The sequence below is a fragment of the Aristolochia californica genome, unplaced genomic scaffold (genome assembly GCF_029961685.1).
Source record: "Aristolochia californica isolate CCGP_79_NKW_82.1479 unplaced genomic scaffold, dmAriCali1.0.hap1 SCAF_16, whole genome shotgun sequence".
NCBI lineage: Eukaryota > Viridiplantae > Streptophyta > Magnoliopsida > Piperales > Aristolochiaceae > Aristolochia > Aristolochia californica.
Window position 1 is genome coordinate 3421392 of NW_027181837.1, and position 25657 is coordinate 3447048.

At 37.3% G+C, this 25657-nt stretch overlaps 1 protein-coding gene across 3 annotated transcripts; it reads left to right on the plus strand.

Moving 5' to 3' along the window:
• Positions 1-5493: 5493 nt before the first annotated feature.
• LOC137953748 (probable cadmium/zinc-transporting ATPase HMA1, chloroplastic) lies at positions 5494-24997 on the plus strand. 3 transcript variants are annotated; one of them, XM_068801244.1, is made up of 13 exons: positions 5494-6182; positions 9051-9201; positions 9291-9475; positions 9955-10101; positions 12438-12633; positions 16209-16321; positions 16791-17029; positions 17585-17690; positions 19510-19674; positions 19875-20091; positions 22010-22197; positions 23609-23695; positions 24625-24997. In XM_068801244.1, exons 1-13 carry the CDS (start codon positions 5661-5663, stop codon positions 24802-24804), a joined length of 2496 nt encoding a protein of 831 aa, XP_068657345.1. In that variant the 5' UTR covers positions 5494-5660; the 3' UTR covers positions 24805-24997. The 3 variants fall into 3 exon arrangements, with proteins under 3 accessions (XP_068657345.1, XP_068657346.1, XP_068657347.1); XM_068801245.1 differs by having other exon boundaries at positions 9051-9162; XM_068801246.1 differs by lacking the exon at positions 23609-23695.
• Positions 24998-25657: the final 660 nt, after the last annotated feature.

The window sequence follows — 25657 nt, forward strand, 5'->3', positions numbered from 1 at the left end:
CATGCTGATTTTATGTCCAATTTAGATCCTAAAATCAAGGAACAGAATCATGGAAACAATTAGTTTCTTACAATTATGTTAATCTGATTTACATACATTCCATTACAGTGCTTCACACACTCTCCCTCAAGTTGGTGGATAGATATCGATAATGCCCAACTTGTCAATTAGACCATGAAATGTTTTCCCTGATACTGCCTTCATGAGCATATCAACTAGCTGACTCTCACATTGAATAAAAGGGAATTGTATAATCTTTACATCAAGGTTCTCCTTGATGAAATGACGATTAACTTCAACATGTTTAGTACGATCATGTTGAACCGAATTTTGTGCAATTGCGATGGCTGCCTTGTTATCACAGTGGAGATTCATAGGTTTGGCGTATTCAATCCCTCTAAGTCCCTCAATATATTTCTTATCTATAACAACTCGCATACACCATGAACCATACCTCAAAATTCAACTTCATCTCTTGATCTTGATACTACCTTATGTTTTTTGCTTTTCCAAGTGACAAGATTCACTTCCACAAAAGTAAAGTAACCTGATGTAAATCTTCTGGTTGTCTGATCACCTGCACAATCCGAATTTGTATATCCTTCAATATTAGAGATACCATTTTTTTAGAATAACAAAACCTTTTCCTAGAGCACACTTTTAAGTATCTCAAGATCCGATAGACTGTTTCCATATGTTATTCACTTGGTGCACGCATGAACTGACTCACAATGCTCACTGCATATGCTACATCGGGTCTTGTGTTTGATAGGTAGATTAATCTTCCAACTAATCGCTGATAACGCCCTTTGTCTACTGGGATTTGATCTGGAAGAAATCCGAGCTTATGATTCATTTCCATGGGCGTCTCTATTAGTTTACAGTCAAGCATTCCGGTTTAGGCTAGAAGATCCAACACATATTTTCGTTGTGAAAGAAAAACTCAATGTTTCAATCTTGCAACCTCAATTCGCAAAAAAATATTTAAGTTGTTCAAGATCCTTTATTTCGAATTTAGTGGCTAAATACTCTTGTACAGCTTGTATTTCACATAGGTCATCTCCCGTCATGACCATATCATCAACATACACAATTAAAGTTGTTACTTTTCCTTATTTGTGTTTTATAAATAAAGTATGATCCGAGTTACTTTGCTTATAGCCAAACTCCTTCATTGTAACCAAGAATCTTCCAAACCATGCTCTAGGTGACTATTTCAACCCGTACAATGACTTCTTGAATTTATAGACTTCACCTTGACACAAAGAACCACTTTTAGCTCCGAGTGGTAGCTCCATGTAGACTTCTTCTTCTAAGTCTCCATTGAGGAAAATATTTTTAACATCAAATTGTTGTAGAGGCTAGTTTCGATTTGCTGTTATAGATATAAGAATGTGAATTGTATTGATCTTCGCTACTGGTGCAAAAGTATCCTGATAGTCTATCCCATACCTTTGTGTATATCTCTTTGCAACTAGTCGAACTTTATATCTATCAATACTTCCATCCGGTTTGAGTTTCACTATGAATTGTTTTTTACTCCTTTAGGTTGGGGAATAAGTTCCCAAGTGGCATTCTTTTGTAGAGCCTCCATCACTTCGTTCATCGCCTTTTTCCATTTTGGATAAGCTAATGCATCCTACACATTACTACGAATAGAAACCCTAGATAATTGATCAACAGTAAATGCATACTATTTAGTCAACCTATGGGAGGACACATAGTTGTTGATTGAGTATTTGGTCTTGGCTTCAGGATCAGGTTCATACTGTTTTTTTGGAACTCCCCTATTCAATCTTTGTGGATATCTAGGGGGTATATTTTCTGTAAGAAAACATATTTCATTATACTCATCAAACATGTGATTCGTATTTACTTGAGGAGGAACATTATGGGTTGATTCTTCAGTTGTTGATGTAGACGAGGGCAACACTGAGGGTTCTTCAAGAGAAATTAATGAATAACAGTCTTGTTGCACATCATGACATTTGAAAAATTCATTCACCGCTTCTAACTCAATAAACTTAGCACCTCCGCTATTTTCTTGTTAAACATTCTCTTTACTTGAACTCTCCCCCTGAAGAGATTTCCAAGAGACTCTCCCTGAATAATAAGGCGCTGATTCATGGAAGGAGACATCTAGAGTCATATGGAGCTTTTGGGTGTGTGGATCATAACACCTATATCCTTTTTGAAATTCAGAGTAGCCAATAAATACACATCGTTTGGCACATGGATCAAGTTTATTTCGCAATATTTTTGGGATATGAACATATGCGATACACCCAAAATCCGGGGTTCAAGGTTCGAAAGATGGGGAATTGAAATCAGGGATTACAGATTGCGTTGAGGAGTTTGAAAATCTATTACTCGAGAAGGTGTTCAATTGAAGAGGTAGGCAGCAGATTTAACAGCTTCGCCCCAATAAAACTGAGGCATGTTCATGCCAAAGAGAGAGACACGCACTACTTCCAAAAGTTGTCTATTCTTCATTTATGTCAATCCATTTTGTTGGGGGGTATAGGTGCAAGAGGTCTGATGACGAATTCCATGATTGGTTAGAAAATTCTCGAGAGAAGCATTGACAAATTTAGTACCATTGTCAGATTGCAAAATACGAATTTGCTTTTGGTACTATGTATGTATCATTTTGTGGAATTTCTGAAATATTAGACACACATCACTTTTTTTTATAAGCAGAGATACCCAAGTCATTCTAGTGCATTAATCAATAAATGTCACAAAGTAATGAGCTCTAGAAATAGAAGAAACCATGGCTAGACCCCAAACATCAGAACGAATAACTTGAAAAGGTTCAAAACTTTTATTCAAACTCGGTAAATAAGAGATATGGTGGCTCTTAGCCAGTTCACAGGTGTCACAATAAAAATCTAAATAATTCAAACTTGAAAAAAGTTGTGGTTGCAATTTCTTAAGATAACCAATGGAAAGATGGCCTAATCGTCGGTGTCATAACCATATAGTTATCTAAGCATTATCTTCACTGCTAGCTTGATTTGTCTGACTAATTTTTGATCCCCCATTCTTTGTCAACTCCAAATAGTAGAGTTTGCCCGGTCTAACACCATAACAAATAATCTTCGGGTTAGAAGGTCCTAAAAGACACAAAATGAGGGTCAGAAGTTAGAATACAAACAAGAGTGAAAGTAATTTGGCTAACAGACAAAAGATTATATTTAAGAGATGGAACCATAAGGACAGTTTCTAATGTAAGATTATTAGATAATATAACAGATTATTCCCCAGTAATAGTAGAGTTACTACTATTGGCTGTTGAAATAACAGATTGCGGAGAAGGTAGGGTAACTTATAACTGACTGGGATCCCTTATCGTGTGATCGGATGCACCTGTATCAATAATCCAAGTTTTATTCTTATAATTTATAGAAAATACTAATCACGGTTTTTTTTTTTGAGAAATCCCACCACTTCTGATAACCAATACTCATAACAACGTTGTTGCAAATGTCCTTTTTCTTCGAAGTGAGTGCATACCCGGTTGTTACCTTTTCCAGAGAATTGAGTGTTCTGACTGCTTGATGATCCTTGTCGATTTTGGTTGACCAACATAGCCGAGTTCTCTGAGATTGGACATAACTCCCCGTTGTTTGTCTCTATTGATATTCTCGTCTGACATATGCATATGTGCTCTCCAAATCAAGTTTTCTCCACGAACTTGATCAAACTCAGAGTCAAGCCCACTGAGAAAAATATGAACTCGAAGCCTAGCCATTGCATAGTGCAATTGGATTAACCCTTCGAATGTTCCTTCCTGAGATGTAGTTCTATGATCAATCTCTTGAAAAATAACAACCAATTCCGTGTAGTACGTGGATAATGGTCTACCATTTTGTTTGGTGGAAAAAGATCTCTGGTTCAACTCAAATATACAGGTTTCATATGATCCATTATAGAACGTTTTTTATACTGATTCCCATATCTCCTTGGCAGTGGAGAGGCGAATAAATCGTTGCATTAGCAATGGTCTCATTGAGTCAATAAACCAACTTTTTACTCTTTGATTTTCAGTAATCCATGCTCCAAGATTGGGATCTCCAAATGCTGGTTTTCTTGTTTCGTCGGTGAGATATCCAGCTTTGTTGCGAGCGCTAATTCACATCTCCATGAGTTGGGACCATAATGAATAATTGGTCTCATAGAAGATGATTCTAGTTGGAAATGCAGAATTGTCTTAGTGGACGATAATCTATGGTGATGGGATAAGTTCGATTGATGCACCTGTAGTGGTGGCCATCAATTTCTGTCACTGGATTAACTAGAATAATCCCAATTACAACTTCGTCTGGTTTGGAAATTTGGTTCGGTCTAGTCTGATCTGGTCCAATCTTAGTCCGGTTCGGGTCTAATCCGCTTTGTGGTCCGGATCAAATTCGGATCCACTGAGTTGACCTGCCGGTCTGGGTTGGTTCGAACGATAGATAAATAAAGGAACAATAGTTCCTAAGTTAAATTATTTTTTCACCTTTCTCCTTCGTTGACGATGGTGGTCGGCAGCGATAACAGGGCCGGTGGTGCGGTCGTCAGCGATGAGATTTTGGCTACGGGATCGTCTAGCTGCTGAGTCGCAAAAAAATAGAGTTCGTCGACAGCAGTGATCGACGGCGATAATGTGCTGTTGGTGCGGTCGTCGGTGATCGTTGTCGGCGATGAGATTTCAACTACGGGATTGCTGGGCTACTGAGTTGCAAAAAATAGAGTTCTGCAACTTCCTTCGACGGTGATTTTTTTTTCAGCTACCTCCTTTGGTGACGTCTACGACTACGGGAGCACTTAACTCTAATCTTCGGCGATGGGAAGGAGAAGATAATATCCCCGCTCTGATACCATGTGAAACCAAGACACAAACAATTGTTTCAAAGAATATTTTTCGATGATGTATTCTTATCCGTTTAGGAGGCTATTTATAATACATTATATGCTGATTTTAGGTCCAATTTAGATCCTAAAATCAAAGAACAAAATCATGGATTGATTTTTGAATCATGGAAATAATTAGCTTCATACAATTATGCTAATCTAATTTACATACATTCCATTACAGCTCTACACAGTTATAAATTAAAACCATATTATTATGAGGATTTTATATATATTAATGTGATTTTCATATTTTTATGAATTATAAAATTTAAAGTAATTTTTATTTATTTACTTATTTTATCATTCGACAAATAAATAAATAAATAATTTATAAAACAAATTATTGGTAATACTATAAATAAATAAAAAGATATATAGAATAAATTATTTTATTATTCTATTTATACAGTTTACGCTCTGATGAGGAATCGAATGGAAAGCTATAGGTTTTATCCCACAGGTTAAATCCATGGATGCTATCATCTCCTTTATCGACAAAATGTTACAGTGAAGAAAAAAAAAGAAGGATATCAAACATCATCCACGTGCATGTTGACCTCTCGACGGGAGTCCTATGGAGGGCTTCTTCTCCTTGGTAAAACTGTCTGTCATGACAAATGGTGACCATGGAAACTGGAAATCCAAAAGCAGCTCCTCGAAATTACACCACAATGAGCTCATGGTGTGGATGATATAGCAACACTCCTAATTTACGAGATCGACAGCCATCTGCAAAGCAATCTCCTTCCTCGTCTCAGATGGTCTCCTCACTCTGTAGTCCCTCGCATCAGAGGATCCCGATTATGGACGCGGTTCCAAACTCTCTGAGGAGCACCGGGCTTCTCATGCTTACATCTAGGAAGAGAAAAGTCGCCTCATTCACTCCCCTCTACACCATCCCTTCGCCTTTCGTTCCGCGCAGATGCATCTCGCGTTTTCTCAAATCTCGTCCTCTGGTCAGTTGTGGGGCTAAGCATAATCATGACTCCCATGGAGACCACGATCACCATCATACTCATCAACACAATCACCATCACCAGCACCATCACCACGACTCTCATCGTGGGTTGAAGCTGAATGGGTGTCAGGAAGCTGTTCTTCGTTTCGCTAAAGCAACTAGATGGGCTGAATTGTCAGATTTTCTGCGGGAGAATCTGCATCTATGCTGCGGTTCAACGGCTCTGCTTCTCTTGGCGGCGGCTTCCCCGTTTATTCTACCCAAATTGATCGTGAGGCCGTTTCAGAACGCACTAATTTTTTTCGCCTTCCCGCTTGTTGGGGTATGTGCATAATTTACTTCCAGATTTATTGATATTTGCCCTTCTTCCCTCCTATAATGGATATGTACAGTACCTGTGGTACTCTAGCTTATGTGTTTGGAAAAACAAATTCTGTCTCATGTACGTGGTTGATGGCATCGGTCCTAATAGTTGGTATGGGTTTCTCTGTATGAGTTCATTGAGGTTTATGGTATCGGGTATAAGATGCTGTTGGGTTTACGTCTAAAAGTGTTTAAGCCTTTAAGGACTAAACAAATCGGCTACTGGGTCTAAAATTGTTGAACTAGTATGGAGGGGGAAGCCATGTGTATGGTTCTCTAATGGTACCCGAAGCTAAAATTGTTTCTCTTTGTTTAAGTTGAAGGAAATAGTAGATACTCAGGAAGTGCTGCTTTTAGGTTCAGTGGATTAAGCAAACTGTAATCTTGTAAGCCATTTGAGTGGTATATTTGACATGGACTGAATTTGTGGTTGAGATGCAGTGGAAATAAGTTTGGGAAAATTGGCAATTGGCATTAGAGTTCCTAGTAGAGATTTCCAATTTTTCGGAGTGGGCAGTCAGCATCTCGAAAATGACTAAACTTGAGAAGAAACACAGGCAAAGAAAAGCCGACCCGTCACAAAAGTATAGGATGGAATATTTCGTAAAACATGGTTTAGTGCATTTTCTGAGATTTTTGTATTTGAAAAAACCCACTCAAATCACAGTAGAAAAGGTGGAAATAATCCAAATAAACAATAAGATGGAAGCAGAATGAAAGAGAAGAGAAGAAAGAGAAGAGAAGAAAGAGAAGAGAAGAAAGAGAAAAAGAAGGAGCATAAGAGTGTGGCGAAACATAGGCTGGTTGTCGATCTAATTGAAATTGACACTCCACTTTCTCTTTATTGAAAGATCTCTAAATTACAAGAGAAAGACAAAATACCGCATCGTCAAGTAGTTAAATAAATTCAATGTTAAAGCACAAAAATGCCCTTGAGCCACTATTATTCATAAATGTATGAGAGTAGGTATCGATAATGTTATTTTGAGTTAAATGATAGATATTTATTATCATCCATGAAAAATATAAATTTCTTGTAATTCTCATGAGTCAGAATACTATTTTACTTGTGAGGTGCAACACAAACATATCTATTTAGAAGTATAAATATTATATTCCCCCCTCCAAAGATACACTATAAAAATTCAATATCAGCAAATGTTAAGTTTCAAAGATATAGTTTGAAAGATAGCATTATTTAAAAAAAGAACAAGATATAGTTTGAAAGCTGAGAGAGGAGAGATCATTGGAAACATATGTTGCAGGTAGACTTATCAGTGGAAGAAGTACCCCAGAGCACACGTGTTCTGTTAGTGCCTAGCCAAGTGTTCCCAGCAAACCGGTCTAAAAAAACCGGCCCGGTAGGAACTTCTCGAAAAGCCAGCGCACCAGTGCCTAGCCCGAAGCCAGCGCACACCCGAAATTTGTCACCATCAGTTCACGTTCCTAATCCCTGCTGGCACGGGGATTCGAACACTGAACCTAGCGCCCAGCTCTGATACCATTTGTTAGTGCCTAGCCAAGTGTTCCCAACAGACCGATCTTTTATTCATTACAATACTGTTGTATTTCATTTTTAGTAATTTGATGCACGTCATGTGTTTGCTTTTAATCTTAGGTTGTCATAGAGAGCTTCTTTTGAAGGACTGATAATCGATTCTAAAAGATTGACCAAAGAGTTTAATTTCTTCATTTCCTTGAATTATTTGCAAGTGTCCGAAAAATCAAATGACAAAGTGAGCAGATGTTTTCCACCAACCCAATATGTCAGGTTATGTTGGCCTTAGTGGAAAAGAAGGTAATGCCTCAGGGTTTTACTTCACTTTCTTAGAGATAGGCCGGATATTATTAATCTTAAAATCATATGACTTGTCTTGCAAATTTATTTTATTTGTAATTATTATTTAAGAATGATGAGAAGTTCATTAAGAGGAAAAATCAATTATGAACATCCAAGGGAAGGTTGTCATTTGCATAATGTCTTTCATAGAAACACCATAACATGCTAAAGTGTATGCCATAGAGATTGCAGCACAAGTTGTATGAGCCCACTATTTGAAACTGCAACAAAGGATGTTAAGTATTTCTTTGTAAAATTCAGGCAACTTGGGTAGTCTATCTTAAAAGTTGAGTGTCATTATAATTTGTGAAATTTCAAAATACATATTTTTTGACAATACTTTTTTAATAGCTTTACTGTATCTATCATTTAAAGTTATGCTTGCAAGGTGACCTCTTTGGATCAATAAAAAGTAGGGAAATCATGATTAGATGGTTTATATAATCATAGTTAAGTCGAAGATCACTGAACTGTAAATTGAATCAACTTTTGTCATAATATTTCATTGCTATATTCTTTCAAATAAATTATTTCTGTTTTTCTTTTTGAACTTGTGAAATTTTACCATTATTAGGCTACAACAACAGGGGAGAAGGATCAGTCCCCTAGGGGAAGGAACTTCCAAATACAAGATTGGGACGTGAAGCCCCTTCTTTGGCTAATTTATCTGCGATGCTATTGGCATACCAGAATGTGTGCTGCCAAACAATTTGAATAGCTCTACATTGTTCTTTGAACTCACCCAAGATATATCTTATCTTCCATCATGGAGGAATGTTCTTTAGAAACCAATTTATGACCAAGGTCGGTGGAGGAATTAAAAATGTTTCATTGATATCATTACTATGATTAGCTGTCTAAAATGCAGCTAATCTCTTGATTTTTCAAATTGATTTGAAGAGTAGTCCTCTTCACCATCTCTGAATAAATCTGTATATGGCTTTTGTTTTGGTAATTCTCTAAGATAATTGCTTCTTATATATTCAGGTGTCCGCTGCACTTGATGCTTCTATGGATATTGCTGGAGCAAAAGTGAATATCCATGTGCTCATGGCCCTTGCAGCCTTTGCATCTGTTGTGATGGGAAACTCTCTGGAAGGTGGTCTGCTACTTGCAATGTTTAATCTAGCTCATATTGGTAAATTTCCATGAGTATTGAGTCTCGCTTTTTGGTTTCAACTTTGTTTTTCCATGTAGCTTAAGTACATTGCTTTAATCTCTATTCAGCTGAAGAATATTTCACGAGGCGATCAATGGGTGATGTGAAAGAACTGAAGGAGAACCATCCAGACTTTGCCCTTGTACTGGAAGTTCCTGGAGATAGACCTCCTCATTTTTCTTCACTAACCTACAAAAAGGTCCCTGTGCATGGCTTGGAAGTGGGTTCTTATATTTTGGTCAAAGCTGGTGAGGTTTGTGCCTAAGAACTTTTTCTTCCTTTATATCTTACTAAGATACTTGCATGTGTGTACTTTTTGTCTCCGGAAACTCTTTCTCCAGGATGGAAACCTCTTTCTTCAAATATATTTTTGAAATTGTGATGTGCTTTTACTACACTTAGGAAGTGTTCTTGATGCTTCAAGGAAACTTTCTTGAAGGTTGTTTCTCGGATATGTTTGTTTTCTTCTCTCTGTCTCTCCCTTTTATTTTATCATATTTTATTTTTTTCGCTGGAGTCTTGTTTATAATCTTGTTTACTTTGGTTATTCTTGTAACTATTTTTTTTTGAGAAACGCTATTCTTGTAACTATTGTTTATCCAACCGCACTCTGATTATCAGTGGAGTAATGTGAAGGTGGCCCTATCTGCGATACATGGTTTGAAAATGTCAATACTTCTCTTGTGGCTTTAAGCCGTTTGTTACTTTCACCAATGATACTGTTATAAACAGGCTGTTCCAGTAGATGGGGAGGTTTATCAAGGTCGATCTACAGTTACAATTGAGCATCTAACTGGGGAAGCCAAACCATTGGAGAGTATGGTAGGAGACAGAATTCCAGGTGGAGCTAGGAACTTGGATGGAATGTTAATAGTTAAAGTATGCTTACTCTGTTTCTTGTTCTACTGCTTATGCTATTTGATACTTCTTTTGAAGTCTGCTTAAGAGTAATTTATTAGTGCAGTACTCTGGCTCATGTTTCTCTTTTAGACTGTCCTTGTCTGTGACTGATGCAGTGTAAAACTGGAGTAGGATTATGAATAAATACAGCAGAAGAAAATGAAACTAATAGAATCAGTGGTGAAGAAGATAGAAATTTTAATTGTAGGTGCTTGTACTTTTATTAGTATCTTCTTTTAGTAGTGTACTTTTATCTAATAAGTTCGTAAAACTTATTTTTAAGCTCCTAAAACTGAGTTTTCTTATGAAACTTTCCATAGGCTTGCTAGACTAAGTAAGTTTACCATGGGTATGGTAAACTTTCTTAGGATGTGACTATCTCATGGCAACATTGTTAATTGAAGCATTATAAAAGAATTCTGATAGCTTATTAAGATAATTTTCTAATAATAAAGTTATCAAACCTTTTATAAAAAAAAAAAATGAAGTTATCAAACCTAGTGTCTCTGAAAACATAGAGCTATCACTAAAAAGAAGACACGTGACTTACTAACTAAAGATTTATCAAAATGAAACCCTCCTAAAATACGACTTTTGAGTGACTCTACTAAGAGTAACTCTTAAGAATGAAAAGTCTACTAAAAGAGGATAATTGGTAACTTTCTGAAAGCAGAAAATATTCTTTTTTGAAAAAAGTGAAATTATTTTTTTCTAAAGAATATAAGAGCTTCAAGAAGAAAAAGGGCAAAAGAAAAAAAAGAAAATAATAGAAACTAGAACAGCCCAACCAAGAAACAACTTAGGACAAAACTAGTTGCCCATCCTGCAGCACAATTTGCAATAGAGTTGGCCGTACTTGGGCCATGGACCAAAGAGATAGAAAGCTGATCAGATTGGGTGGAGGCCTTCAAGTGGTAAGGCAGACCTCCAAGGATCAGAGCAAAATTGCCTTCACAATAGCTGGATTAGAAAATGCTTTTATATAAAGATTAAGGCGTTGGAGGAGGCTCTATTAAGTTTAGCTTCGATTGAACCTGTTTCACTGAGTGGGCAGGAAGACACAATCATCATGACCAACCACAGATGGACCTGGGTTGCCTCTTAAGCCCTCACCAAAATTGAGTTTAAGGTGGCAAAGTTGTGGGGGGAAGGAGATCCAAGGAGAGAGATGCTCAATAAAATAAAGATACAGCTCAGTTTTCTCCAAAATTTGTACATTGGGTATTCATATAAATGTTATACAAGGCTTGTTCAGGAATGACCGTAGCTTATTGTCTTTTCAAAGTGCAAACTTTGATGGTGAAAGCCCTCTTTTTGGTTTTTTGATAACTATAAGAAAATGAGTAGGATGGATTGGCCAACTCTCACTGAGCCAATCATCTTACTAATAGCTTGGCTAACTCAGGTGTTTCAGGATGTTTTATTGCTGTTGGGGATTCTCTTCCCCTTAGGGCTTGAGGGCTTTCCACTCCCTAGTTCAATGCTTTAATTTTTTTCATTTTTTTCTTTAAATTAAATCTTCTCCATTGAAAAAAAAAACCTATATGGAAATGAGGTAGTCCTCTCAAGTATCTCCAGTTAAGGACATCATGGCATGATGGTTATAGTAAGTCCCTAGAGAACTTACTGAGCCTTGAAATGGGAGGGGAGAAGGTTTCTTTAAAGAATCCAACAAGTATAGCTGGCAAAAAAAAAAAGTTTCCCAATCTTCTAAGGAATAAATTCTATACCAAGAAAAAAAAAGAGGAAAAGTATGATCAATGATTTTATTATGCTCATTACAGAATTTACCTAAAGGTTTTGGTGGATAAAATCCCTTCACATAACCAAAGAAAAAAAAGGTCGAAAATACCCTTCTTGCAAGTTGGTTGGTGTTGAAAATTTTACCCTTTGGGGATGCACCAAATGAACATATTAACTTTTACTAGCCCAATGAGCTTCCAAGCAAGAGAGGAAAGAGAGTGGATATTGTCAGGAACTGTATGATGGGAGCTGTAGGAGGTAACAGAGGAAAGTTCCAAGGGGTCACCATCCCAAATAATTTTGTTTTCCCAATTCCAGTGATAGTGAAACTAGAGAAGTTTTTCAAAAATCTGGTAGAAAACTTCAATTGGGTCTGGACCAGTGTTCAGATAAGTACTCAATCCTTGAGACTTCTATTTGTACTTGCTAGGGAGTAGGATATATAAATCCTTGGGTGCTTGACATATCTCAATCCTTCAATTTATTTATGTCGGTATTGCTGTATTAATAGGTGTAGATCTTCATGTCATATTGGGAGCTTACAGTTTCGTGCTTATTTTTTATTATTTTAGGCTACCAAGACTTGGGAAGAATCCACACTAAATAGAATAGTTCAGCTGACTGAAGAAGCTCAACTGAATAAGCCAAAGCTTCAGCGGTGGCTGGATGAATTTGGGGAGCGCTACAGCCAGGTTGTTGTAGCTCTATCTCTGGCAGTTGCTTGCCTAGGACCTTTTCTTTTTAGATGGCCGGTTGTTGGAACTTCAGGTACTTAATTGGATCCTTTCTCATATGATTTATTCATTGTCTTTTCAACCAACTGATAAACATAATAGTGTTTTACATAGACTGTAATGACTGGTAGATCTTCTTGTTCTGGAGCACTTCTGTGCCCTTTCTCTTCATCATTGTTACTAATGCATATAATTTTTTTAGAAGGAATTTTCATGATTAATGGATTACCATCCTTATATTTTAAAGTTCTGATTTAAATGCTTTGTATATTTTGAGGTAGCTCCACCAGATACAAGAAAATATACGTTCCTATGGCAGCTATGTATATCACGCTCCTTTATCTGTGCATCTGTTGTCACCTTATATTTAAAAGTTCTGTTTCAAATGCTTTGTATATTTTGTGGTAGCTCTACCAGATACAAGCAAATATACGTTATGGCAGCTATTTATATCACGCTTCTTGATCTGTGCATCTGTTGTCACCTATATTTGGCCAGTTCTTTGTTATCTTGCCTTTTGTTCTCTTGATGAATTTCTGTAAATTGAAGTTACCTATTTATTTTTACCTTATTTATCTTCTTTCCTAAAATGGATTGATGATCTAATGGGACATTATACAGTTGAATTTTTTTTCCAGGGATCACCTTAGTATTGGTTGCTTTTACAACAATGAACTGCTTTCTGAAAGCAATAAATTGGGAATTTGACTTGGAGAGATTTTAACACACTTAAACATTCAGAGGCATGGGATATGGACCTAAACTCAGCTAAATGTGGCTGCACCAGTTGTATTTTGAACAGACAGTTGCATAAAAAACCTCATTTTCCCTGCTACTTATGAAAGTACCACTCTGGATTCTTTTCCATACTGACATTTCCAAAGCCCAAAAGATTGGATGAGAGTTCATTTCCCTTCGCTTCTCTCCTCACGCCTTAGTTCTAGATGGCCATCTGCTAGGTTTCTATGTTGGCACTTGCGGAACGTATGAATCGCTACTGAAGGTGGCTAGGACAATGATGATACATATGCATGTGCCCAAGTCTTATTGGGGTGATACTGCTTTTATTGCTTGTTTCTTGGTTAATAGAGTGCCTACGTTTGTGTTAGAAGGAAAAATTCTTATGAGGTTCTTTTACCGTCTGCGCCATTATTTTCTATTTCTCCTCGAGTGTTTGGATGTATCTGCTTTGCTCATGTATTTGGGTCTTCCAGGGATAAGTTGTCTCCCCGAGCTATTAAATGTGTATCTTTGGGGTACTCTCGCACACAGAAGGGGTATAAATGTTTTTACACGTCCACTTGAAAAACATTTGTATCTGCTAATGTTACTTTCTTTGAGGATGTATCGTTCTTTTCCTCTGCCTTTACCATCTGATCTTGTTGTCTCACCTGAACCGGCACCAGTTATTCATGTACCAGTTCATCCGTCACAAGCTATCATTTTCGAGAAAACATTATAGGTATATAAATGCAGGAAAGAAGTATCACCACCGAGTCTCTCATCGGACCATGACTCTAACTTGTCTCAAGATCCTGGAGGTAATGATCTACATCTTCCTATTGCACTCAAGAAGGGTGTCAGGAAAGGTCAAGTTACGCGGTATCCGTTATCTTAGTTTGTGCCTTTTTGTTCCTTATATGACTCCAATAAAATTTTTGTTTTGTCCATTTCTATCTGCACTATCCCTTCTTTAGTGCAGGAGGCTCTCTCGTCTCCTCATTGGATGCAAGCTATGGATGTTGAAATGGATGCTTTGATAGATCGAGGCATTTGGCAATTGTGTGATCTACCATTAGGGATTAAAGTTGTTGGCTCCCGCTAGGTTTATAATATCAAGTATAATGTAAACAGTTCTATTGAGTTGTATAAAGCTCGGTTGGTTGCGAAAGGGTATACTCAAACCTTTGGTATTGATGTGTTTGAAACCCTTTTGCTTGTTGCTCGTTTATCATCTTTTTGTATTTTGATCTTAGTTGTACTAATCAAGAGTGGTCTACGTCAACTGGACATAAAAAATGCCTTCTTATATGGTGATTTGGAAGAAGAGGTATATATGGAGCAACCTCCAGGATATGTTGCTCAGGGGGAGAGTATGCAGACTTAAGAAGACAATTTATGGGTTGAAGCAGAGTCCACATGATTGGTTTGAAAAATTCAGCCAAGTTGTGGTATCTATGGGATTCTCGAGGAGTCATTGTGATTACTCCTTGTTTGTGATGAAGATGTCCTCTAGAATTATAATGCTTTTGGTTTATGTAGATGATATTATATTATCTGGGAGTGATATTTCTGGTATAGAGGATACTAAGTCTCGTTTGTTTGCACATTTTCAAACTAAAGACTTGGGACCGTTGAAATATTTTCTGTGCATTGAAGTGGCAAAAAGTAAATAAGGTGTTGTGATGACATAACGTAAGTATGTAACAAATATGCTTCAAGAGTGTAGTTTGTTGGGAGCCAAGCCAGCTGATACCACAATGGAAGTGGGACATGATCTCCATGATGAGCAGAGTGCTGAATTAAATGATAGAACATAGTATCGGAGGTTAGTGGGAAAGTTAATTTATGCAACAGTTTCTAGACCTGACATTTCTTTTGCAGTAAGTATAGTGAGCTAGTTTATGGAACATCCTTGAAAAATACACTTAGAAGCTGCATAAAGAATTTTGAGGTATTTGAAAGGTGCACCAGAAAAGGTCTTTTCTTTAGACCTAACAATCATATGAAGATAAATGTTTTTTTTTTATGCAGATTATGCAAGGTTCATACTAGACAGGTAGTCAACTTCTGGATATTGTGTCTTCCTAGGAGGAAATTTGGTTTGTTGGAGAAGTAAAAAGTAAAACGTTGTAGCTTGGTCTAGCGCAAAAGCTGAATACAGGGCGATGGCTCACAAAGTGAGTGAGTTGATGGGGGTTAGGTCAGTCTCATGGGAGCTGGACATCAATCAGGATGAGCCAATGGATATGTTTTGTAATAATCAAGCTGCAATCTTTATTGCAAGTAACCCGGTTTTCCATGAGAAGAATAAACATATAGAAGTGGATTGCCACTTCATTCGAGATGTGGTGATGAAAAAGGAGGTAGTAACTCTGTTTGTTCAGTTTGGAGGTTAGTTAGAAAATGTCTTCACCAAGGCCCTTGGCAAGCGAGAGTTAATATCATTCTGCAACAAGCTGGGACTCTTGGATATATGCATTCCAGCTTGAGGGGGAGTGTTAGAAAATACATTCAGAGATATTTTGGTCATTTTAATACATATGTGGTTAATTTTCTTTATGTAATATTATTCTACATGTTAAATTATGTCAGTGGTTAAATTTTCATGTAAATAGGATCTGTAACTAGGGAGATATAAGGCGTTTGATGTTTTATCAAGTGTATAGGGGTATTTTTGTAATTTGTAACTCAAAACAGTTATTTAAGATGTCTGGGAATTCGTGCACAATTCCATACGAAGCCTTTTCAGGCTCTTCAGAAAATTCTTCTTCTCCTTTCTCTTTTTCTCTTAATTTTCTCCTCTTCCTTTACCCAAATCTTGATTTTTACAATCTTCTACTGTTCTGATTTGTTATTTATATCACTCTTACCGTGCAAATCATATAGCTTGCAGAGGATCAGTTTATCGTGCACTGGGACTTATGGTGGCTGCCTCACCTTGCGCACTAGCTGTTGCTCCTTTGGCATATGCAACTGCAATAAGTTCTTGTGCTAGTAAGGTATGAGCCGTTGAAGTATCCTGATTAATTTCAATATGTTTTGGGTGGAACTGCTTGTTATTGTAGAAATCCTTGCTCTATTTATTGATTTGTCTACAACTCTGCACTGCTTCAAATCATGCTTTCCTCTCTCCTCCATGGCTTTGACAGCATTGTTATAGCACTAGTCTTTTGGCCCATAATGCCTTGAGGTAGGGGGCTGAGCAAGTGCACTGTGTCAAGCACTTGAAATTTGTCCAGTTGATGTTTTTACCCTGCGAATAATTCCTATTTGCTTGAATAAGTAACATCTTCTGCAATAGTTTGTTAATAAATTGCTTCGTGAGAAAAGGAATCCTAAAATTTTATCCGAGGATTTGCCAGAAATTTGGAGATTTGGATGATATTTCTCAACTTCTGTATGTTATATTGATGATTTGTGTTTCTTTTTCTTTGTAAGTTTTCTAGGTAATGTTTGTTTGTCTTTTAGGGGATTTTGCTGAAGGGTGGACATGTCTTGGATTCTTTGGCTGTTTGTCACACCATTGCATTTGATAAAACTGGTACTTTGACAACTGGTGAGCTTATGTGCAAAGCAATTGAGCCAATTCATGGACATGCTGAAGGTTCAGATAGAATAGTTGCATCTTGTTGTATACCTAGTTGTGAGAAGGAAGCTCTTGCTGTTGCTGCTGCAATGGAAAAGGGGACTACACATCCTATTGGAAGGTGACTGTTCTTGCAAATAGAATTCTACTGGTTTTATCTATTCTTCTTTTCAGCTTGAGATGTTATTTTTATTGCCATTATTGACTTTCATAATGAAATGGTGCAAAAACTTCTTAAATGATTAGTAGTTTGTTGGAGTGATTATGGGATATGCTGGGTGTACTACCAAAATTTTCATAATTTTGAGCATGCTTTTCATTGTCCATGTTGCCTAGTGGTGCTAGGTAGACATTTTAATAGTGCTAGAGATTAAAAACGTTTAACTATTTAAGGGTTAACAACTGACAATTAGAAACTCTTTCTTTTGTTTTTTATACTCTCTATCCTTGGAAATACTTTCCTCAAAATTAGTGTAACATGGAGAAAGATTTAAAGTTTCTTCATATTTTTTCATTTTCTTTAGTTTGTGTAGCTTGAGATTAGTGAATCTTGCACAAGACATTCTGCATAACAAAGGTTTAGTAAAATTATTTTATTTTCCTTGGCAATCTTTTGTTGTTAGTAAATTTTATCATAGAGCTATTTCTTATCTATTTCTTTTTCCAAGAATTTCAGAGCTGTTGTAGATCACAGTCAGGGGAAAGAGCTTCCTTATGTTTCTGTTGAAAGCTTCGAGTCTCTACCGGGTAGAGGTCTTTGTGCAACTTTGACTGGTCTCAAGGTATTATAAATTTATTTATTTATTTTTTATGAAATGTGATTTTATTAAGAGAGCAAAAAACGAGGAGCTAACTCCCGACAACAAGAGATTGCAAGGAGGATCCTTGCTTGGCTAAAGCATTAGCCACAAAATTTGCTGATCTCGGAATGAGAGACCAAAAACAATAAAAAAGATTGACAATATCCAAAATCTCAAAAAAGGTATCCCAATGGCGCCACAGAGGTGAAGAGACATTCTCGCACCAGCCGATCACCACCTTAGAGTCTCCTTCGATCAGGATTGGCCCGGATCAATGATCACGAAAAACACAAAGTCCATTAAGAAGACTTTGAAGCTTGGCCGTCGTGGAGTCCGCAATACCGAGAGGGCCGGAGAAGGAGACGATCTGGTTCCCAAGAGAATCACGAATCACGCAACCCGCTAAGCCAGGGTTACCGAGAGAAGATCTGTCAAAATTCAACTTAAGGACACTAGCCGGTGGCGGGGTCCAATCACAGATGATAAGGGGCTTCGAAGAAGTGTGGAACTGGGCAAGGCACCTCCAATTATTTCTGATGGATGATCCCGAGAAGGGGGAAAAGGCTTTTCGAGAGTGAAGCCAAGTAGCAATATTGCCTGAGATGGTTTCAATTACTCTATCTTGAGTGATGAATTTGACATTGAATCTTCTTTGATTGCGCTCTAGCCAAAGACCCCAAGGGATGAATGCAGATAAAACAAAGATCATCGATTTTCCAAGACAGGGGATAGGAGTCCCTGCAAGCATTCGGCAGGTTATTTATATCTACTGCTGCTGTAATTGTCCTGCTCATTACCATATTTTATTGATGGAAGAGCTCTTTGGGGTGGGGTGGGGGTGGTTTGTTCTTCCCTCAATCATGGTTGGTGTTGTTGTTGGACCAGACTTGCTTAAAATGGCAAACATTGGAACATACTAACAATAGCTGGATTATTGATCCAAAGCCTGATCCAGTTAATTGGTTCATCAGGGTGACAGGTTCACAGGGCAACCCTTTCAAGAATATTCTCTTCGTATTCATCTCACTCGTAATCTTCAAAACATTGCTTACAATGAAACTATTATCTGGAAGCAGCGTGCCAGATTCCGCTGGCTGGCCGAGGGTGATTGAAAAATTCTTTCACTCCATTGCCTCAGTCCGGAGGAGGGCTAACCGAATCACTTGTCTCAACATTGAGGGATAGGTGAATTCGGACAGACCCTCCATTACTAATGCGATGGTGAGGTTCTTTGCAGGCCTCTACATTGAGGACCGATTTGACAGGCCAATCTTCCAGCGTATTAGCCCCAACTTGGCCACTCTTTTGGAGCTTCCTTTTTCCAATGCGGAGATTGACGTTGCGGCTCTTGGTCTGCCTACCGACCGTGCCCCCGGGCCCGATGGGTTCAATGGAGAATTCTATAGACACTGCTGGATGGAAATCCTTGATGACGTCTACGCCTTTACCAACAATTTCTACAACTGTGGTATTACATATTGGGTGCTTGGATCCTCCTTCATAGCTTTGGTCCCCAAGAAAATCAATACCGAGATCCCTTCCAACTTCAGACTCATCAGTCACACCACCAGCTCCTACAAATTAATTGCGTGGCTGTTGGCTAGTCAGCCCCTTAGTGACCTAATTTAATATGCATTAAAACCCTAGAACCTAAAATCCTTGCTGTCACTTTTCCTGTTGTTAGTCTTTTATTCCTCAAATCAGGGTGTAGAATGCTATTAGATGTGCCATTAACAAAATATTAATAGAAATGGTTTATAAGGAGGATCATTCCTTTATAATTTTACATTGTTGGTTATAGTCAGGAGGTCAACCTGGTGAACTGTTGAAGGCATCGCTTGGTTCTGTGGACTACATTGCTTCCCAGTGTAATTCTGAGGCTGAATCAGAGAAAATAAAGGAAGCAGTCGGTACATCCACTTATGGCAGAGACTTTGTTCATGCAGCATTATCTGTTAACAGAAAGGTTCGTCTCCTCCAAAAATAGCTAAAGGCTTAAATGGGCTTCTTTGGCAGCTTATTTCCAATATATTGTTCTATCATTTGCCTTGCGTTGGTGGTTCATCATTGATGCTTGACATAGTTTTATGAAGGCTATCCTTTCTTCTACTGGCTTTTAAATTATGCTTATTTTATCCTACTGACAGTTTCTTATGGATGATGAAGGTAACACTTTTCCATTTTGAGGATAAGCCTCGTCCTGGTGTTTCTGAGGTTATAGCCACATTGAGAGATCAGGCAAAGCTACGAATAATGATGCTAACAGGCGATCATGAGTCCAATGCATGGAGAGTTGCAAAGGCTGTGGGAATAAAGGAAGTCTACTGCAGCTTGAAGCCGGAGGATAAACTCAATCAAGTGAAGAACATTTCAAGGGAAACAGGTGAGTCTTTAATACTTTACTATTTTATCTAGTAGACTTGGCTGTTTCTTACTGCTGGTATTTTTTTTTTTTTTGGTAATCTGTTGTGGTATTTTCAGATACTTTGTTTTTTGAATTAGTGCATAATAGGTGCTGATGAAATACATTTGAAAACAGCTGTAAGTTTTTATTTTTTTTAAATGGTAGTTATCCTCTACTAGTATTAAATGCATGGGCTCAAAATTTAAATTTGAAAGCATATTTAAACTTTTTATCAATTCAATATTGTGATGATGGGGAAGAAGCAGCACATTTTATCTGCTTTTCTGAGATCTAAAGGCCAATTCTTTGAAATTTAGGAACAGATACTTTTTTTTTTTTTTGAAATGTTGATAATTTTATTTCAAAGAAAGAGAAGATACATAAAGGGAGACCTCCCCTAACAAATTTAGGATCAGATACTGTCTCCACTCTTCCTTTATAGTCTGTTTTCTCAATTGATCAATTGCCTTTTACCTAAATCCAGATGCTTTTTTTGTCATTTGTTAATTGATGCTGTCATCTGGAGCATTTGGGAAGAAAAAAAAAAAAGAATTTAAAATCTTAGGATCCAAAACCAACTGGTATTGTTATAAAAACTATCCACAATGCCATCATTTGGGTTGACAAATTTCCCCAAGTCCATCAGTTTTGTTGGTACTTTTTATTCAGGACACTTGGAGAGTTGCTGCTTCCTCCAATTTTGAGAAAAGCTGCCGCTTCCTCTGATGTGTAAATTTTGGAGGTCCTTGAGTGAACTTCTCCAAGCCATTGATGGTGGAGGGTGTCTCTGCTGTCATCATTAGTTGCAATACTATGCATAGGGGTTGCAATGTTTCTTGATGTCATATTCTAACATTCTACCATCCACTTAAAAGTTGAATATAGATTGAAAATATTTATCCACGTAAGGATTTACCAACTTACCATTTTGCCTCCGATTTGCTGAATAAAAATAGGGAAAACTTTACAATTTTTAACCCCAATACTTCATTTGTAAGTACAAGAAAAAAGTGCTCTGTAAATAGAAGATGCTTTCATTTTACTCAAATTTTAGTTAAAGATAACTAAATTATATGTTTAACTAATAGTTTTACATGCTTTATATATTTTTATATTCTTCTGCAAGTTTTGTTATGATTTTGTCATGATTTATGCATTATATTTAAAAGTTGTGTTCACCAATTTATTAACCGATTACCCATTTATCTGCAGTTAATCAAGTGAATAATTTGCTAATGAAATACCCCCTTATCCAATTTTGAATAAAATGGGTGCTGGAATAGGTTTTGGATTAAGGGATATTTTATTTTTCTTTGCCATCCCTAACTATACATGGTCCTGCTGAGGCTGCTTCTTTGGTTCGTTGACAAGATCTTGGATATTTCTGTGAACTAGTACTTGTTTGCATTGTTGAAGAAGCCTATGACGTGACTGACTCTCTTGTAAGAGATGAGTTCTTCAGCAAGGTCTTTTTGTTCAAAGTTTCATCCTTCTTGGATTGAACTTTTTTTAGTTAGTCATTTCAGTTTTTGTCAGTACTTTTCTTTATTTTCTTAGCGTTGTTTTTCCCCTTGGAATCTATTTTTTGCTTTACAAAGCTTCTTGCTCTTACTCATAAAAGAAATTAGGCTTTAAATGGGATATTGCCATGCATGTATTTCTTCCATACCTTGCTAAATCTAATTGTTTGGTGCATCACTGGTTCTTCCTTCCTCTTATCCCATGGAAAAGTGTCCTGGAACCTGGCAAATGGTTTTTACACTATCTCGTATTAGATTCTGATAATTACATCTAAAAGATCCTTCGTTGTCTACTTGAATTTTCCCGTGCAATGTGACTTGGTTAATCATTAGCTGTTCTTTATGATCCATGATTAAAGAAATCTGTACTTTGACAGGTGGAGGTTTGATAATGGTGGGTGATGGTATAAATGATGCACCAGCACTTGCTGCATCCACTGTGGGTGTTGTTCTTGCTCAACGTGCCAGTGCTACTGCCACAGCAGTCGCAGATGTGCTTTTATTGCAAGATAATATTTCTGGTGTACCTTTTTGCATTGCTAAAGCTCGTCAAACAATCTCATTGGTATGTTACCTGTTTGCTAGTTGTCTTATTATTGTGTAAGAGTTCTTTCCATTGTTCATTTGCCAACAGTGCTAATCATGGTTTTCCAACCCGGTGGATTGACCCCCAACTGGGCTGGTTCAACCTGGATTTTCATGGGGTCGGGTCTGGGGATTGTACTTACCTATTCTATTTCGGGCGAGTCAGTGTTGAATTCAGCTCTTGACTCGAGGTCACCCGACTTGACTTGGGTGACCTGACCCAGATTTTGAAGAACCAAAGTTGGGTTGCTATCCCATGGCGGAAAACTCTGGTGCTAATAAGGGTTTTTGGTTGGCCTGCCCACTATATACATCGGCTAGTGTGTATACTTCCTGTCCATCTGGAAACTATTCTCCCAACTGAACATATAGTTTCACATGTTGTAATATGGTCTGAATCACATTAACTATGAGGATTTGAATCATCCAATTTCTACAGATTACTTTGAGGCTTGTTCAGGGAAAAAGAAATAAAAGAAAAAGTGGTCCATATTGTAGAGTTATGGAGAAAAGAGGTTTTGGAGAAGAAAGAGAAAGTGATTGAACAGAGAAAGAAAGACAAAACTGCATTAATAGCACTTCTCTAGGAGTGAAAAGTCAACTCCTAACCCTTATATTAATCATTCTAGTAGAATATTACATAAGATGACCGAACTGCCTCTCTAATCCAATATACATGATGAAATATCTGTAAAGAAGGTATTTTTGTCATTTTCCATGTTCATTTGCCCCTCGTAGAATAGCTGTTAGCTTATCTTTATGCTAGAACTATATGATTAACTTTTTGTTTCATTCTGAGGTGTAATTAGGGAGATATGAGTGTTTATAGATTGGGGGGCATATATCTAAACCCTAATCTTAAGTGAGTTTATAAGAAGGTTTGGGGTCATTCTCCAGAACCCACGGCTGCTACTCTATTCAATGCAGCCTTCTAAAGTTTTTCTTATTCTCTTTTTCCTTCTCTTCCCTCCTCTATTTCTGCTTATTTCTGATATTTTACAATACATGTATATGCAGATAACAGAAAAAAATAAAGAAATAATAAAGGACACTTACACCGTACTCGTCCATGACACTTATGTAACACAGAGGGACAACATTACATGTGTAAAATGACTGAAATACCCTTAACTTCAACACATATTATGGTAATTTGCTTAGTTACTGGCCAATTGCAGCTCACTGGTTGTGTTTCATTTGTTTCGCTACATAGTTGAAGAGTATGAAACCTGGAAATCTGTTTTGGCTGTTTTTCCATTTAAAGCCGCTAGAAAAGAGTGTCAATGCTGAAATATTAGGCCATACAGAAAAGCACTGAAAGATGCCCTTTTTTTCTGGCATGGTGCTGCATATGAGCTTTATGATATAAATGATATGTATACTCTTTTCAGGTCAAGCAAAGCGTGGCACTGGCTCTGTCGTGCATTATTTTTGCCTCTCTTCCTTCTGTTTTGGGTTTCCTGCCACTGTGGCTAACGGTACAAAGATTTTCTTGCTTCTGCTCTTTGTCTATAATGTCCCACATGATCCGTTGGTATCATATAACATTTACCTCTCTTCAATGTTGTTTATATTTGAGGAAGGAGGTTCATTTTCAAATTTTCTCCTGGTATTTTGGACATCACCTTTATTTTACTTGTCTAAAGAAACCATGTGAATGGGTGGCAATGGCTGCTAAGGTTACTAACTAGCAAGAGGTTTAAGAAAAGAGTAGTTCAAATTATGCAATTACAGGCAAAGAATAATTTGGTTCGCTTGCTTGACTAAATGGTAGCTAAGGTTTTCATGCATATACTGATCAAAGAAGTGTTACAAATGTTTTCTCTTGTGTTCTGCTGGCCAAGTTCAAATTATTCTACACCACTCACAGATCATTACATTGTCTATGTGCTACCTAACTTCTTTGCTTTAATAACGTACCTAAATCAACCTAAAGATTTGACAATGTTCTGTTTCTAGCACCTAACCAGTTTTCACTCGGACTCTTGTCCAAGTTTGGGCTGTTATCCACAACCCAGAATCAAAATCTAGTTTATACCATGCCTGATCAATCCAAAGCATTGCGATCGTGGTACTCTGACCTAGCAAGTCAATTCAAAAGCAAAAATTCTTTTAAATTAGCTAAATTTTAGCTCATGTTGGCATTGGTGATAGATTTAAGTTTGACATGTCATTTCCCTCAAAGCACCACTAGGGTCTGTTATCATTTTTTCCATTGAAATGATTATGCACCTCTTTTAGTTGTCAGTGGCTGACAACCAGTGCCTTACATGATGAGGAAGCTTCTGCATGAGCAGAAGTGCCTTAAATTCCTTCATTGCAGTTAGTTATTATTTCTGCAATATGTAAATCAATTCTCTCTTTCCTGAACTGATGTAATTGTCATGCATTTTTTTTGTTAATGCAGGTTCTTTTGCATGAAGGTGGTACCCTTATTGTTTGCCTAAACTCTGTTCGGGCTCTGAATGATCCGACATGGTCGTGGAAAGAGGATCTCCGGCGTATGGCAGACAGTTTGAAGGCATTCCTAGCTGTTACTCTCAACAGATTCCCTCCATTAAACACTGTCCAAGCGGCACCCTTGTAAATTACTGTATAGGTTTTGTGTTACCCACCAAGCAGTTTAGTTCTATCAAGGTTGATATAAAAGATTCAACTCATGATTTCCACTGTAAAAAAGCATGTATTATATTTGATTATACTTCTATTGTTCTTGGGAACGCGAGATTGGAAGATGGATTAGATTGGAGAGGGGAGGAATTTCAAATTGTCAATGTTTTGTTAAGGGATTCTCCTACAAAAGACCTTGAAAACCTAATCTTTTTTGCTTTGGATGGCAAGAGGGTGGCTTAACAAAACCTCTCCAACTTGACCTGCTTGAAGTGGAGATAGGTTTCTCTTTTTACTCGATAGAGTTTGAACAAAATTTCCTTGAAAATCCCATGTAGAAGCAGGTTTTGGATGGGATTAACCCTAAAAATATGACCCAACCTAATCTGAGAATTATTTAAGTATATATCTTACCTTATATAAATATACCTCGTCTTACTGCAAATGTAGTTTAAGAGGAACAAGATATTTTTTTTTGTCAATCTACTCTAGGACCGATTATTTATCTCTGACCAAGAATACACTTTAACCCTGGTGGACCCGGGTGGGTTTGGTATTTATTATGAAATTTGTAATATAATTTCTAATCTAAATCGTACATGGAAAAATACTCCCAAATCTGGCAATTACTTGGCGGACTTCCAAGCAAAACGAGGTTCTTCCCTCTAATACCTTGTTGTGAAGGATGACCCATCTTGTTAGGTTGTATTCTTCTCTCTTTTAATAAATATTTACACATTTTTCTAAAAAAAAAGGCAAGGTTAAGATTACTTGAGTGTATAACAAAGGGCAAGATTTCAGCCTCATTACTCAATTCATGTCTTGAGGTC